The 18,025-nt window shown below is 37.6% G+C and overlaps 1 protein-coding gene across 3 annotated transcripts in view; it reads right to left on the bottom strand.

The window, feature by feature from the left end:
* The window catches only part of LOC106546928 (kalirin), a 95,861-nt gene that overhangs the window by 36,152 nt on the left and 41,684 nt on the right, over nucleotides 1–18,025 (bottom strand). For 2 of the 3 annotated variants that reach the window (XM_087711757.1, XM_087711765.1), the window contains 7 exons: nucleotides 17,622–17,714; nucleotides 16,310–16,360; nucleotides 15,653–15,730; nucleotides 13,351–13,536; nucleotides 9,606–9,777; nucleotides 7,663–7,904; nucleotides 4,776–5,787 (listed from right to left, as the gene is read on the bottom strand). In XM_087711757.1, coding sequence (XP_087567883.1) covers nucleotides 5,536–5,787; nucleotides 7,663–7,904; nucleotides 9,606–9,777; nucleotides 13,351–13,536; nucleotides 15,653–15,730; nucleotides 16,310–16,360; nucleotides 17,622–17,714 — 1,074 coding nt within the window. In that variant the 3' untranslated portion in view covers nucleotides 4,776–5,535. Of the gene's footprint in view, nucleotides 1–1,279; nucleotides 1,404–4,775; nucleotides 5,788–7,662; nucleotides 7,905–9,605; nucleotides 9,778–13,350; nucleotides 13,537–15,652; nucleotides 15,731–16,309; nucleotides 16,361–17,621; nucleotides 17,715–18,025 lie in introns of those variants that run through there. The other variant, XM_087711751.1, reaches the window with a different exon arrangement.

Raw genomic sequence — 18,025 nt, forward strand, 5'->3', positions numbered from 1 at the left:
ATCATCTAACCAGCTTCCATATCCTGCTTCTAGTCCAACATATAACATCACACTAGTTCTCTTACAAAGGTTTATCAAACTATACATACTTGTTTAATGAAGAATTACCAAGTTTGGGCTATAACATAAACAAATCAAAATGTAATGGAAAGAGGGACCATTCACAGCAGTGATGTCTTCTGTATTTTTAGTTGCCATCAATAAGCTTGTAACCAATTGATTTGGGGACAACAGCAGGAGGAAGAAAAAACTTGTTGTCCCCACTATTACCTCTTAAGCCATGTACATGTATACATCTGAACTAGATTGTGCTGTTTCTGTGTCACATAAATGTAGGTATAGGCATAACTTTGTGTTTATTTAGCCATGTGTATGTAGTTTATATTGGAGGTGGTGAACCTTTGAGAGTTGTATGCAATGACATTTCATTTTAATGTATGCCGATTAGTGTACATTCAGAGACAATAAGTCTGTCTGTCTGTCTATCAATCAATCATATAAACTGGAAGCTATTTGAATTCTTTCTACAGAAGAGATAAAATTCCATGAGTGCCATGCCAAAGTCAGGAGAAAAAACTGGAACAGTGCATATCCAGCTCAGAGTTGAAAAATAGGAGGAACGTGTTGGTTTTCTTTCTCATCTCCAATTCTTAGAAAGCAAAGGCTGTGATTCGAATGCTACAGTATAGTAGCTTCTCTAAGACGAATGGTTCTGTAAGGCCTGAAAAGCTATAATGTAAGACCTTAGGCAGACAAAGGAGCCCTACCAAATCATTTTTCTGTACTACATTGTCATGGCTTACCATTCCTCAAGTTTTCTTATCTCTTATTAAAAAATGATGAGAACATATTTACAATAGTTCCTAATTAGGCTGCATGCTTTGGTTCCATTCAACTCTTGTGAGCTTTTACCACACATATATTTGGGATACTGTAAAAAAAAACTACTGAAATTAAAGTACTACTCGCCCTCCGGGCACATATACATGCATGCACGCACGCATACGAGCACACACATACACTCTACTTACAGTTTTGGATGCCAGTGGTGAGGAGAAAAAAGCTGTGCTGTAATCCTGCATGCAAACGCCGGCCAGAATGGCTACTACTACCAAAAAGTAAAAGAAATTTAAAATAAAAGCAAAACAAGGGAAACAAAAAACAAACAAAAAAACCAAAAAAAACAAAAATGTCACCCCCTGTCCACAGAGAGGATGTTGCAGGGGGAGTGAGGATGAGAAGCAGTAGGCAGCGAACAGCTTCAGATGGCCTTACTCACTTTAACAGAGACTTTGTTGCCCAGAATATCCTTGGGTATACGTAGGCCATTGGCTTCCGTTTTGCCACTGCTTTCCTTTTCCGCCCGCTTTCTCATGCGCAGGGTATGCCATGAACATGACTTCCTGTTATACCAAAAAATGCACTAATCAAATAGCAGGTCTTAGTAGGAAGAGGAAGGGAGGTGGAAAGGCAAGGAGCATACATGTTCTAAATCTCTGCAGCTCCTCCAAAGGAGTTGGAAGCCACCTGCAATATCTCTACTTGGATATATACATATTCAAACCTTAAATTCAAACTATTCTAATACAGTTATTCCTGTTGGAACCCAAATGTTATCTTTCAAATACAGAGGAAAAGCAAGCTGTATTATGTAAGATTGGTAACATGCAAAGATTTAGTACTAGACACTAAAGCAGCAAGAAGTATTAGAATAGAAAGAGAAGTCTGTGTGCCCCCAATATGGACAAATAGTTCCATATTCCAGAATTCAGTGCCATATTCCAAAACATTAAAAGTTCAACTGCAATTTTATTAAAGTAACAGAATTGGCTATTCCCTGGAGCAAGTTTCATTATAATTAAATTTCCTGATGTTTTAGTCCGCCTGCATTTGATCAGTCCAACGTCAATAATGTTTTGCCAAACAAAAAAACGCCTTCTAAGTAAGAGAGAATTAAATTGACTGTATTCATATTGTGCTATGGTATCAATAAAGTGGTTTGACATCAGTAAGCAGCTTTTCTTTGGGATGGAGAAGTAGGAGAGAGAAAACAGCATGAAAGGAAAAGTGGAAAAATATAGAATTTATAAGTAGGGTTTTAGGTTTTTAGCAGAAGTTATATTCTTCAAATTCCAAATATATTTGTAGGTTTGGGAAGTGCACTGAAATGAAAAGAAATACTTAAAACAAAAGGTAAGTAGCTTGCTATTGTGCCTTTTTCATGCAGAACCAAAGTGACATACTATACAAATAGGTGATTCTACAAAGCATATCACAATTGTCGCAAGAGCAACAGGGTAATACTATAGCAGCAAGCATGCTAAATAGGAGGCAGTAAATGCTTATGCATATGCACCTGGGATCTATGATTAGAACAGTATACAGATGTACATGAATTTTTTTAAAAAAATCTTTTAAAGCTATTTAATAATGCCTCTAGTGAAAATGGATGACCAGATGAAGGTTTCTTACAATTTGTTCCCATTTTGCAACACAGCAACAACAGTGTTTAAACAGTGTTTAACAGTGTCAAAGGCTGCACTAAGCTTTTGAACGATGTGCTGAGTTTCTAAAAGCAGACGGAGTCATGGCAGGAATGAAATCTAATCTTAAATCAATTATATAATTAATGATAGTACTCCACTGTCAGCTCCACAATGTGGACCAAACCAATCACAAATCAACTCCACACGAAGGCCAATGCTCCTTTTATTAATATTGCCTATAACAACAGAATCTTGCAAGTCTGGCTCGGCTTTTCTCCTGCAACCTCCTTTAGTTCCTGTGAATGAATATTATTAGCTTGTGTTGGTACTTCAAGAAATGTCTCTTAAGTAGCTTTTCAGATTCTTACTGAACAAGATATATAAACCCATATATATGTGAGTTTATATCTTGTGGTATTTACTCTAAAGAAGTTTAGACTCCCCCCCCCCCCATTTTCAATAGGTACATTCAATGAATGAATGGAGTTGTGTAATCTCTTTCTTCTTTTGCTTTTCCAGCAGCAGGTCTGTAAGTGCAATATATATAAAACTAGGGCTATGGTCCTGTTCTTATAATGCAATGAATTATGCAATGAATGCGTGTATTAAAAGTATTTGAGGAGGACTTTTGATAATAGATCTCATTAAAATATTTCAAGATTACAGCTGAGTCCATCTAAGTACAAAAGTCCAGCAAGAAGAATGAAAACATTATTAAAGAAAGTAAAACAGGTGAAATTAGATGGGTCTAGAACCCTTGCTTAAGGGACTCTCTTTCTATTTAAATTTGTAATAGTAATGAGGCGGCAAGGATTCTCAATTTCTAGTTTACTTTCAGATAAGGCCCATCTCTGAAACAGGATGCAGAAAACATTACACAATTCCCTTGCCCCTTCACCATTCTACAATAACATGAAATCTTCACCAAATAGCTATAAATGACAGGTGCAAATCTGCAAGTAATTTCATGGGCTTCTAAAAAAGATAACTGAAAAATTTTACATAATTCAAGACATTTGAGCAATGTGTGAATTTAGCTTTGGTATAGCCTTATACCAAAGCCTATATCAATACCCTTAATTTTTACACTGACAAATTTCCTTACGTCATTTATTTTTGTTTCACTTCTCGTGTATTGGTGTGTGTGTGCCTTCTCTGTGTATTTGTTCCCTCATTGCATTTCACACCCAATCTCTTATTTCACCATCTTTGGTATTCATTTTGTGTGCCTGGTATGTCATGCTTTATTTTCATAGCTTCAGCGTTTGTCTCATCAAGGACATTAGAGTAGAGCAGCTTTATTCCTGAAAAGTTGCTGATGTAAATGACACCATTTTCTCTGTAGCAAGACATTAAGGGGCTTAGACGAAGCCACCGCTGTGCAGGAGTAGCATTTTTAAGTCAATTGCTATCATGTATGAAGCGGTCCTAAACAGACTAACTTAAGGGAACAATTAGCAGCACATCTTATCATTCTCAGGAACTATTTATTGGGCTGTTACTGAGATTTAAGCAGCTGTCAATTCAGTCTAATTACACACAATTGGCAAGACTCAGCCTCAGAGTTTCCCCAGTGATCACTTCGGTGATTCCTCAGTATTATCCTATGAACGGAAGGCCAAGTATTTCACACACCGCCAATTTCTAGCTATGCTCATGGGATGTGCAGACTGATTAGACCATATAATTCTGCCACTGTCAGACCACTCTCATTAACACATTATTAATTATTAACACAGAAATGATTAGGTTTTGCTTCAAAGGCCCATTCTCTTTTTTCTTCTTTTTTATAATCATGGATATCACCAAATTTCATCTTGGTGGAAAGAGAAATCCTGTTTGGAGTTGAACTTGGTTAGTATCTATGAAAAAGCAAGAGTAAGCAATGGCTAAGGGCATATCTGCAACTGGTATGGGTTTATCCCTATTATAATTAATAATATATAAGCTCTTGGGATGATAGCATCAGAACCAGGCTTAGTGATTGGTTGAAAGGAACATGGTATTGTATTTCAACATTTAAACCACAATATTTAATATTTACCACTGGCAAAATCAAGCTTTGGTGACTTGGTGTGAGAAAACTGATACTGGTTTGACAATTGCAGGTGTAAAAAAACAACAACAGTTTTTTATGGAAAAGGATTGTACCTTTTGTATTTAATATCAAAAAACATTTTCTTGCATTTAGTCATTTCAAATTAACAAAATGACAAAAAAATTGGAGAGTATTTCACATTTCATTAAATTAGGAACAAAACATAGAAAGAAAAAAAGAACTAAAGAGGGTCAGAAATTGGTCCTTTTATAATCTTCTCAAAACATGCTCATAGTGAAAATTTATTTTACATATTTAAAATAGTACATTTAAAATTATTAGTTACATTACAGGTACAATGATGAACATTGCGACTATCCATAATATTGCACAATCTGACTTCAAATATGGGATTTCTTTTAAATAGTGCAAAATACTTTTTACAGGAATGTACTGCAAAAGGGATTTATCAAACAAATTTTTTTTTATACAAAATATGCGAACAGAAAAAACAAAACAAAAGGAAAATGTTACAAACTGTACAAGAAATTGCCATAGACAACATAAAATCTCTTCCTTTAGAAGCAGGACTCAAGCCAGTAGAGGAGAGCAATGTTTGTTTTGTTTGTTTCTCTCTCACACATATATACACACACACCCTTTCACATTCACATATGTGTGTATGGGTCTACACACATACGCACACATGTTATTTAAACACAAGATAAATAGAAATCCAGTCAACTAGGTCCATGATTAGGAAAAGATGGAGAACATAAACCATGCTTTTTAAATTGTCTATGGATTTTAATATTTTATAAATTATAAGTGGAAAAACACACAAAAAAACCAACAAAAAAACCCAACTATGAATACCCCATGCTGTGTTATCAAGCATAGTTTGTTCCAATGGCACTGAAGATCTAAGGAAACAGTAGGAAAATCCTACCATTTGTGTTTAATTTTTCCTCAAAAATCCACATACTGCTCCCGGGGAATCCAACACAGCACTTACTTTATGCTTCCGTCGCTACTATCTGTAGTTGATTTAGTGAGGGGAGCCAAGATATTCCCTGGGATCCATCCTTCTGCTGCTGGTGAGTGGTCATTGGCAGGCTGGTATACAAGGAACATGTTCTGCTGGTTAATGGCAAGTACTTGGACCACTTCACCCTGGTTGACACAGATTTCATTCTCCTTTAATGCATAGTAATCTTTGATGACCACCATAGAAGAGGTTCCATTGCACCCACTCAAGTCATTCTGAAGAGGAAACATAGAGAATAGCAACAAGATAACTGTGGCATAATGTTAACTTTTCATCACCATTCTGGGAAGTCCAGCAACAAGATAATTAATAGGGTAGACAAATCACCCCTTAAAAACTGAAGCAGTATTATATCCACTGATACAAGATGAGGTATGGAGGCATTAATTCTTTTAGGACCTTAAGAGCACTACAAATCAGACTGAAAAAACAAACAAAAGGGGAATACAAAACCCACTGAAATTAATACCATTTTGCTTGGACCATTGACATTGAACTGTATAGTAGCAATTTTAGAATAAAAGGCCCAGTATGAAAGCAATATTGTATTCTCAAATCTCAAATTTGAATCTGAGCATATGTTGCTATTAAAAAGATGTCCAAAGCTTGTTTGTTTTTTAATTGCCTGGAAACCGTTCAAGTACTAGCATTATCTACAACACAAAGGAAAGATTACCGAGTGCCAATATTGAGTAGAACTAAGGCTACATTTTTATCCTTGCAATTCAAGCAAATCAGATGAGGCAAAATCTAAAGCAAATTACAATACAATGTTGGCTTGAGCATGCTATTATGTTTATGTCCCTTATTTATTAATCTTTCCAGTTGATCAAAGCTGAAATTCTCATTTGGGAAGCAAAGTGCATAAATTTCAAACAGCCTGTTGCTTAAATCCACATCTAGAGACTCACAGAAGAGAACAATAATTTTGAAGGGAAAATTGATGGTTGGTCAAATAGTTAAGCAACCTTTCCTTATATCACTTCTTCAAAAGAGGCAGCCAAAAAGTGTAAAGGCATCAATCAACATTTGTTTAATGATTAATGCCTAATGTTTGTCAGCAGGTAGACTGCTTGCTTTTTAGCGGTTTTCCTTCATTCTTCATACAGTAGGCTGTTAAGTTTTTCCTTAGCATCCCACTGTGTTTTCACTATGATAAAATAAACTTATCGTATTTTTTGGAGTATAAGAAAGACACACCTTTTTCCCTCAAAAAAGGCTGAAAATCTGGGTGCGTCTTATACACTGAATACAGCATTTTTTGCCTCTGGAAACCCCGGCCTCTTCACCAAAATGGCCGTGCATAGATTTTAGGCGGCTTTCAGAGAGCTCCTGGGGGCTGGGGAGGGCAGAAAGGACCAAAAAATGAGCCATTTTTTGCTCAATTTTGCCCCCCAGCCCCTAGGAGCACTCTATAAGCCTCTTAAAGGCTATCCACGCCCTTCCTTTTGACAAAAAAAACGGGCCATTTTTTGCTCATTTTTGGCTCTCCCACCCCCCAGGAGTACTTTACAAGCCTCCTAAGGGCTATTCATGCTCTTTGTTTGAAAAAAAAAAGGGGGCCCATTTTTGCGAAAAACAGGCTGTTTTGGGGAGGTTTGCAGTGCAAAAACTTTTTTTTTAATTTGCCTCTTCAAAACCTTGGTGCGTCTTATACTCCGGTGCACCTTATACTCTGAAAAATATGATACATATTTCTTCGTTTAATGACTACACAGATCATGTATTATATATTTACTGTACAGCCTGATTCAGGTAACACATTTTGTTAAGTTTGGTTTGGAATACTCTACTATGTAAAGTCAACTCAGTGGTGGGTTTCCAATTTTTTAATTATTGGTTCCCTTGTGCTCATGCACGTGCTTGCCTCCCACCACTGCTACTACCAGTTCGTCCAATCTTGGCTGAACCGGGAGCAACCACCTCTGAGTCAACTATTCTGATTTGTAAACCATGCCATACAGATTGGTGCATTATACAAGCAAATATGGATTCTTCAAAAAACAATAGTTTATTGTGTCTCCACTACTTCTTCCTCCACCAACCAGATCAACAGCTGGCCAAATTTAGAATGGACATGGTTCCATTACCTTGTTCTGTTCATATCTGTCCTCAGGCTGGTGCTGTTCATGCCCTGTGTTACCATTGGAGGTAGATATCTTCAGAGGTGGAAGAGATGGGTTGCGCATTGTAGCCTTTGAAGTTTTATCAGATCCTACAGGTCCTGAGGAATAGGGTCTGGTGATGGGCTGAGGTGCCCGGCTGGTCTGGGGTCTCATTACAGCTGAGCTGCTGCTTTCTTTCCGCTGATATTCTATTGGAGATTGTAATGCTACAACAGAATATGATGTGTTACAGCAGATCTCCCCATCTATCATATAACGAAGCAAGAATGGGTCACAAATGACCTTTGTAAATCATTGAAAATGGCATAATTTTCCATTTTTCCTCAAAAGAAAACAAAACAAAATTTATATTCCTAGTTTCCAGGCTAGGTCTACTGCATACAATTTCCCTAAAATATTTTTAAAATAGTTCCACAAATACAACTGAAAACTAATCAGTTGTTCATTTAAAAGCAGTTGGAAAACTGAAGCCTTTTCATTAGTGAGAGGAAGGAGCAAGTTTAAAAACTCTATGAGCAAAGAAAACAGTGCCACAGATTTGGATATTTCAGGTCTCATGAAGAGTTACCATAGGCTTCTTCAATATTCTAGCTTTACAGCCTAAAGGACAAAGGAGCAGAGACAATTATGCATCCTCTAACTACAAACATATATAGACATTTGTTTTACATGATAGTGACATGCTTTAAATTTGTTGTATAGGTCTGTTCCATTGTATCATTGCATAAAATGTGAAGCTTGGAATCCTACATGAAACTTATTAAAGAAAAGCATCTTACACTATATTATGCTAATATGCTATAGAACTTAGGAGGGTCTCTTCCAAATGAGGAATAAATAATATTGACATGCTATTACTGAATGTGCCAGAAATAAGGGTGAAGACTTCTACCATGAGAAATGAAAAAGTTCTGTCATTTTCCCTACATACTCCTGGTTGAAATTAAAATGAATGAATGAACTATTGCTCTACAACTTTGTAGCTGTTTCAACTCTATACACATAATCAAGAGATGGTCACCTGTAATATTGAAATATTCATTTCAGACTCACTGTAGAAGAGCCTAATGTTGGGAAAGATTGAGGGCAAAAGAAGAAAGGGATGACAGAGAATGAGGTGGCTGGATGGAGTCACTGAAGCAGTAGGTGTGAGTTTAAATGGACTCCAGAGGATGGTAGAGGACAGAAAGGCCTGGAGGAACGTTGTCCATGGGGTCGCGATGGATCAGACATGACTTCGCAACTAACAACAACAATATTGAAATAAGGGGTCAACCACTTTCTCCATTGACTTTTCTGAATTGTTCAGTGACATCCACAGGAAGCCATAATGACCAGACATATGTATTGAAATAATCATGCAAATGACACAACTTATGTACCAGTGGCAGATATTGGAATGCAAATACATGATGACAGGATTTCCATGATGATTTGTCACACATGTGTGATTGTTTGGTTCCCTCCCCACCTGATGCCCAGTGAAGAGTTAAAAAATGTTTTACTGGGTGGCAGTTACCAAGAAGTTATAAATCCAACAACTGTTTAGAGACTAACCTGCACTGGAAGTATATTCCTATATGTGAATGCAACTAATCTATTAGAGACAGTAGTGATAACATAAAGATTTAAGATAAAATATACACCTCTAGTACTAAGATATCAATAGAGTCGACAATCTGCTAGACTTCAATACAGTTTTTAATATGTAAAATGGATAGTATGCATTTAGCCTTTTTCTAGCCATGTTCCATATAAAGGTGAAGACTGCAATAGCTCAGTATGAATGACAGAGATAATGAAGAGGGCTCTATAATTGATATCACGTTGACGTTGATTCAACTAACATTTTACAGCCAACTGCAAAGTACTTGGGCTTTATTTCAACAGAGCAGCAAAGTACCTACCATTTAAGAAGTCCCTCTGTGTGTCAAGTACTTGACTGATATCCAGTACCCAAGCTTGCTGGATTTCAGGATTGGCAGACTGCAATATGAACCGTTCTGATGTTTCCCGATTCATGAGAGCAAATTTGCAAGGATCGTTGTCCACATTGTCCTCAAGTATTAGATATGTCATCTGCAAGTAGCCAGAGAAAAAAATAAAAGTAACTGCAAAGGGGGACATGGAAAGGATCATGCTAGTGCAGGAGTGTCAAACTCGTGTTGTCATGGCAGCACCCCATGACGTATCTGGACTTTTCCCCCCTTCACTAAACTGGGTGTAGCCAGCATGTGATGCATATGGCCCTGCGAGTTTGAGAGCCCTGCAGTAGTGGACTCAAAGGTAGCCCTTCAACTGCAGCATTATAAAAGGAGCAGCAGGTTTTACTTCATCAGATACTTTCTTCTCTGGGAGCTGCATTATAGATGCAATTTGGTTTTGTTCTTCAAGTGCTCGGCCAGGTATATTCAACTTTTGAATTATCTTTGTGAGCTTCCTTTTTTTAAAAGACAAGGTGATTACATGTAATCACTGTAGTTCTTTCCACAGAACAAATTGTTCACACAAATATCTCCTGAAATGGCTTTTCAGGCATCTTGCCAATACATGTGAGCATCAACAGTACTATGCCATTTGCTCACTCATGTGATTTTGAGAACTTTTAGTTTTTAGTCCATGTTGAAGACTTTCAGATAGGATTTTATATATATTTATACATAAGTTGTTTAATTTTTCTAGCTGTACACAGGAATAAAGTCAATTTCTTATATCTTGCTGTCTGGATCGAAAAATCACCTAAGACAACAGTGTGATAATGAAAAATGATAGTAAATCTATTCTGAAGCCCCTTTTCCCCTTACAGAATCATTATTTTCAAATTCAAATGGTAAGGCTCATCATATTCACCACGTTTATAATCTGCATAATTTAACCGTGAGGGATCAAAATCACACACACACACACATACACACATATATATATATTAGATTTTTTCATATATATATATATTTGTTGTATTTGTGCTGATGAATAAATAAAGGGAGACTAGTATAGATCTATTTCAAGCTATTTAGCTCTCATCAGCTAGCCATACCCTTACTGGGATTTGAACCTGGGCTCAAATCCCAGTAAGGGTATGGCTAGCTGATGAGAGCTAAATAGCTTGAACTAGATCTATACTAGTTTCCCTTTATTTATTTATCAGCACAAATACAATAAATGTAACAAAAAAAAGGCAACAGTACAAATATTGGGTTTCTGCCTAGATGGTCTCTTGTGATGAGCCGAAGGACAGAGAATGGAAGTAGTGATCTTCCTCCCATATTTGGGCATACCGGGGGTTGTAAAATCTAATTATCTAATTATCTAATTATTTAATTATCTCTCTCCCCCTCTCTCTCTCTCTCTCTCTCTCTCTCTCCCCTCTCTCTCTCTCTCTCTCTCTCTCTCTCTCTCTCTCCCCCTACCTACCTACCTACCTACCTACCTACCTACCTACCTACCTACCTACCTACCTACCTACCTACCTACCTACCTACCTACCTACCTACCTACATACATACATACATATATATATATATATATATATATATATATATATATATATTGTGTTTATGCTGATAAATATATAAAGGGAGACTAGTATAGATCTATTTCAAGCTATTTAGCTCTCATCAGCTAGCCATACCCTTGCTGGGAATCCTTATTTATCAGCATAAACATAACAAATGTAACAAAAAGGCAACAGTAAAAAAAAATATTGGGTTTCTGTCTGGATGGTCTCTTGTGACGAGCCTAATGACAGAGAATGGAAGTGTGACCTTCCTCCCATATTTGGGCATACCAGGGGTTGTGACTTTCTATATATATATATGTATATATATGTATACATATACATACATATACATATACATATACATATACATATACATATACATACATACATACATACATACATACATACATACATACATACATACATATATATATATATATATATATATATATATATATATATATATATATATACACACACATACATACATGTATATATATATACATATATATATATGTTCTACCACTGATTACTGGATGTCAAATTTCCAATATTTGCATTAGTGAATGTCATCGTCTAATGTCAGTTAGTCAAGATGGAAAATTTAAAATTAAGTTGTGTTGCTTGGACCTAGACAGAATAACTGCTTAAATAAGGGGCAGATACACCCCCGTCTCAAAGCTGGGGTAAAAATGGCCAAGAATCTATTAAGAGATTTGGGTTTGAGTTTCTGTAAGAACAGATTTATAGCTGATGTGACATAACGCTTGCATAAACTTGCCAGAACAGTAGTAAAGGTACACAATATATGTCAAAACTGATTTTCAGTTTTGGAGCCAGCAAAAAAAAACAACCCTTGTAACAGAAGAAACTTCAATCATTTAGGTTTATAAAAGCAGTCAAAGAGAGTACAGAGAAGTAATAGTATTAAGCAGTTGCACTGGGAGGGAGTCATACACTGCTTAAGTCATCCAGATAGTAAAACACTAGGGAAAAACTATACAGAACACCTCCCCTCAAATGACTTTTCTTGTACAAAGGGATGTAAAGCTCATGTTACACATATACCAAAGAGTTCACCCTTCTGTTGCTTTTGCATCTACTAGTAATTTCCATTTTGGTTTTCCTATGCAAATGTACAAGATGTGGCACAAAGACAAAACAGTTACTAAAACAAGTTCTTATAGTTTACTTAGCTAGCTAGTTTGGTTGAAGCTCTTCAGAGAAGTTATCAGTACAAGTAAGTCCTCAACTCACAATCACAATTGAGCCCAAAATGTCAGTTGTTGAATTTTGCCCTGTTTTATGACTTTTTTTTGCCACGGTTGTTAAGTGAATCACTGTAGTTGTTAAACTAGTAACATGGCTGTTAAGAGAATCTGGCGTCCCCATTGGCTTTGCTTGTCAAGAGGTCGCAAAAGGTGATCACATGACCTTAGGACACTCTTAACTGTCACAAATATGTGTCAATTGGCAATCATCCACATTTTGCTCACATGACCACGGGGATGCTGCAATGGTCAAGAGCGTGAAAAACGGTCATAAGTCCCTTTTTTCAGTGCTGTTGTAACTTGGAATGATCATTAAAAGAAATGTTGTAAGTTGAGGACTACCTGTATGCTGGAAGCACAGAACTAGAAAGGCACTGATGATCCCATTCTTTTGACCTTCTGAAGTGATAAAGGGCAGTTATTTTACTTTGCCTGGTGTGCCTCTATTGTGTCTCTGACCCCAGGCAGCCTGTTAACTAAGGGAGAGCATGGTCCTCCACCTTTAGCTCTTGTTTACTGATACGGCAGCTCAGGACTCCCCTTTCTTCCCATGGAAGAAGGCTAACTCTGCTTTAGTTTTGCTATGGGAGCAAATATGGAGATGATTTCCATTCTTTCCTGGAGGATGGCTCTCTCTTTCACCCAAGGAAATAGACTGAAGCAGCAACTGCCTTTCAAAGCAAAAAGGTCTCTGAATAGTGAAGTCAGTTGGTAGGCAGGTAATTAGATGCAGTCTGGTAGATAGGATTCCCCACAAGGTCTGCTTTGGCAGGTGACCTGCCCTGGGGTAGTAAATAGCTGTCTTATCCTTCATCTAAAGGGCCAGAAAAGATGTAAAGAAGCAAACTTCTTATTGACCTGGTGGCCTTATCAATATCTTACCTTTATGCTCCGCTTAAACAGATACCCAGGTGTTAAGGAGCCTTTCCTAAGTAGTTCACTAAAGATGACTATTTGCTCAAAGAGGAAAACTCTGCGTTCTTTTGGCCGAGACAACCCTCCAGAGTCCTGCTCTGTTACATAGAATGTATCCTGTTGCAACAATTTCCCTTGAGCTGCCAGCTTGCCCTAAGACAGGTGGAGGAAAAAAATGAAGTAAACATAGATTGAATGGACGCAGGGAAAACAATGCATTTAGGCTACTAATTGCTATGCAGTACATTATCCTCAGGACAACCTCTATAAATAAAAATGACAAAAGTCCAATAGAATACATACACACACACACACACACACACACACACACACACGAAGTTTATATTTCAAATGAGTAGGGACAGGGGCTAATATGTAACAGACAACACCCACTTCTATTTCCATAGAAATAGAAGCAATTTAAGATTAAAGAGCAAGAATGTATAGAAGAATTTAAAATGCTTCTAGAATGAATACCCTAAAAAAACATTAGTATAGGTAACAGATGGACATCCTTTAATTGGAGATGTGGGGGAGAGAACCCCACTCTATTTTTGTAGGCAAGGACTCTTCAACCAGGATCTCTGCTAACCATCTCAGAGCACAAATATGAACGCAGGGGAAGAAGCATACCGCCTCTGGGTCAGATACTCTGACCCAGAGGCGGTATGCTGCCGGTTCGCACCGGTTTGGGCAAACTGGCAGTGGCGGCGTACGAGGCTCCACCCACCCACCCTGATGTCATTAAGAAATTTCTGCGTATGCCCAGGCATGCGGGAGCTCCTGCTACCGAACTGATAGTGAAGATAATAGAATACTATCTCTGCTCTGATCCCCAAAAATGAAAGTTGTAGCATAAATTTGGGTTTGTATATTATCAGGTGGAGAAGAACTTAGTCTGCATCACCCTAGAGTTCAGTCTCAAATTCAGCTCTCTCTAACCTGGCATCTTCCCAGTGTGTTGAAAGGAAGCTCCCCTAATCCCCAAATCACTGATCTGAAAGCTGCTGTGTTCCACGCTGAATTTTAACGTTCAATTCAATTTAAACAATGTAAAAAAAAATTGGAAGGTGTACTTATCTATTGCAAGGTTGATGCTTTTGGGCGTGGGAGAAAGGAGTGGAATACTCTAGTCATCTCCATACATACATGCATGATAGAAATTGTTTCAGCATTTGCATTTGGATTTCTTAATTACTAGACTAGTAAAACAGATTGCGACAACTCTGTCACATTTTTGATTAGGGGTGGCCACCAAGTGAGATACCTTCAATATGTCGCAGCAATAAGAACAAACAACTTGCTACGACAAAGCAAAATGGGATCATGGAGGTTAGAGATCTTCAGCCTACTGTTCTGGGGAATTCAGCATTCATACACCTAAAAAAATAGTCTGCTTTGATAACAGAAGATGAGTTTCTGTAGAGATTCTCAGTCATCCAGATCATGGTTGTCTCAAAGGCGCTTTTTCAGGAGGCAACTGGACTTTTCGCTTCTCTTCCAAGAAGCTTCAAGAAAGTCCAGTTGCCTCCTGAAAAAGCACTTTGTGGACAAACATGATCTGGATGACTGAGAATCTCTACAGAATTTTAGCTATACAATTTGGGATGAACACCCTTTGAATGGTGTGGGAGTAGGAAGGGATTTCCAGAGGAAAAACTAGGAGCCCAATTCGGGTGACCCTGAGGACACAGATAAACCTCCAAGTCCTTCAACGACTCTCTAAAAGGATGTAAATAACCAGCTGTCTGCAAGGAATATAAATCCTTCCATTCCCCACTATCCTGTCAGAGCTGAAGAAGCTTCTTGGATGAGAATTGAAACGTCTTCAAAGAAAAACAAGGAAGTCCAGTTGCCTCTTGACAAAAGCACCTATGGGACAACAGAGGATGAGCTCTGTTCTCAGAAACATTTTCAAAGAATGCATATATTATATATTTTCAATACTACTGTATATATTCTAGAGCAGTGGTCTCCAACTTTGGCAACTTTTAAGACTTGTGGACTTCAACTTCCAGAGTTCCTTAGCCAGCTTTGCTGGCTGAGGAACTCTGGGAGTTGAAGTCTACAGGTCTTAAAGTTGCCAAGGTTGGAGACCACTGTTCTAGAGGACTAGAGAGCAGCTCCTAATATTCCCACTGCTAATAGCTAGAAGTGTTGGGAAGCGGCCATTATACATTCTTAAAATTTCCAAGAAGCCTCAATCATTTACTCAAGAAAACAACAACAACAACAACTGGCATTACTGAATAAAAAAACAGAGGGATACCTCAAAGCCCTGCAGTCGCCCCAGATTCATCATGTCATTGCAGCGTTTAGGAACAAGGCACATCAACTCTACAGCTTTCTGTAAGAGATGGGTGGGTGGGTGGTAAATATTGGAACAAATAAAAAGTTGTTTGGACCCCTCTGGCTAGGACCACACATGGATCAACCCTTCCTGCTAGAGAATACAGGTCAGAATCAGAAATCAGGATATATTGTGAAGAGTTGCCCATTCATCAAATTGACTTCTGAAGAAATGCAGCTTCCAGCTGATCCAAATCCACATTACTTTAAAGAGCTTGGATAATGTTTTCCTTGGAAAATAGGTAAAGACAAGTGGGTCTCAAGAGGCATTTTCAAAAACTGATGGGTAACTATAAACTCATGCTTTGTTGCCTACTTGCTGGGAGGGAGGGAGTGTGGAAGGAAGCAATTCAATATTCAAATAGAAATATCCACATCAGGGGTCTCCAAACTTGGCAACTTTTAAGACTTGTAGACTTTAATTCTCACAGCTGGCTGGAGAATTCTGGGAGTTGAAGTCTACAAGTCTTAAAGTTGTCAAGTTTGGAGACCTCTGATCCAGGTATATTATAACTAAATATTTTTTAAAAAGTATATCAGTTACTAAATACAATAAAAGCTAGCAGATAAACTATACCTCTGTCTCCGAGCAGTCCAATCCAGCCTTTTCACTATATTTCAGGAAATCCTATGGGAAAGAATATCATTCTTTAAAACTAATTAACATTTAAACGCACTTTTAAAGATGAATATGACTGTTGTCTTCTTGCACAATTATCTGGAATTATACTTAAACCTATTTTATGTATAGTACATAACATCTGATTATATACATAATTAAATTTATGACTGAAGTTATGTACTTAATTAAGATTATGGTTCTCCATGTGCACTAAAAGCTAGAGAAATAGCACTATCTGCCTGTAGTCACAATTTTTCTTCTGTATAAGAAATAACTAATGCCAACCAAAAAGAAATTTGCATTTTTTAATATTAAAAATGTCAATATTCTTCTAGGAGCCGTTAGAATTCCAAAATTCAGGATAAGAAGTGGAAAGAAAGAGAAAAAAAGAGTTCCATAAAAGAGATGCCACCATCTTGATGGCAAAGGCTTGATCATAAATAACATTTTACTTTCTGTAAGCAAGAGAGGCACACAGAACAGGGTTCCTGGTGAAGACTGTAGCATTTAGCTCCATTCATGTGGAGGAAAAAAATCCATAAAGCTTTACCAAAATTATAAAAGACTTTCTATAGGAATCCGTGTTTGTGTATACTTTTAAAAAACACACAGCTAAAACCAGTGGAGTTAGATACTTAGATATCTTGTTCTAACAATAATTCATCATGATGCCTACCAGCTGATGGTGAGATTATCTATACAGGCATCGGCGGGGGGATTCAGTCAGTTCGGACTGGTTTGGGCGAACTAGTAGTTCCGATGAGCAGTTGGCTCCGTCCCCCTGCCCCTGCTCTTTCCTGTCCTATATTTCCCTGTTTTTTAGCTCAGCTGATTCGGGCGGCACAGTGGATTGCCATGTGTCAGCTGTTTTACTCACTGGTGCTGACATAGAAAGCAAGTTTTTAAGCATAAAATGGGTGGTTTTTTAATGCTGCATGTGTGCTCTCACCAAACTGGTTGTTAAACCGGTTGCATCCCACCACTGACATGTATGTACACATTTCCTTTCTGAATAGCAATCAGGTTCAGCACCATGATACCCTCAGGAAGCAGTCAAGCAAATACCAAAGGAATTAAAGCTGATTTGCACAAACTGGCTAGGTAATACTGCTGGCTAAAACATGTAAACATAGTACTTATTCATTTATTTATTAAATTTACATAGCTGCCCATCTCCCTTAAAGAGACCCTCCTAATTATATTTCAGTCACAGATGGTTTTTTTTTAAAAATATACCTCACATTTGTTATCTTTTGATGTGTTTTACCTTGAGAAGCAACTGGTACTTGGTTATTCTTTGAATGGGCTTAATTAAGAAGTCGCTGAGAGTTAACCGCTGGTTTATTTCTTGTTGCACTTCCTATAAAATGAAAGTAGGAGAAATCACTACCGAGAGAAAATAAATAATTTCTCCTTTGCTTTCCCCCCCCATGGAACTGAAGGGAGCATATGTAGGATCCAATCAGGGCACTGACCACACTTACAGTTTCTCAGAATCAGCAATTGGGCCTACAAAAATTAGTTTGAAGTTATGGAACATCTTACAATAAACAAAGATAGTCTTCAACTCATGATTGTAATGATGGATGATTTGTAAAGGCACTTGTGATGCTTGCTAAATGTTGCACCACCACTCCTACAGTCACACGATCACTGCCTGGAAGTTGGGCA

The sequence above is a fragment of the Thamnophis sirtalis genome, unplaced genomic scaffold, assembly GCF_051295495.1.
Source record: "Thamnophis sirtalis isolate CommonGarterSnake01/CBP01778 unplaced genomic scaffold, rThaSir2_p1.2 scaffold_1, whole genome shotgun sequence".
Classification (NCBI taxonomy): domain Eukaryota; kingdom Metazoa; phylum Chordata; class Lepidosauria; order Squamata; family Natricidae; genus Thamnophis; species Thamnophis sirtalis.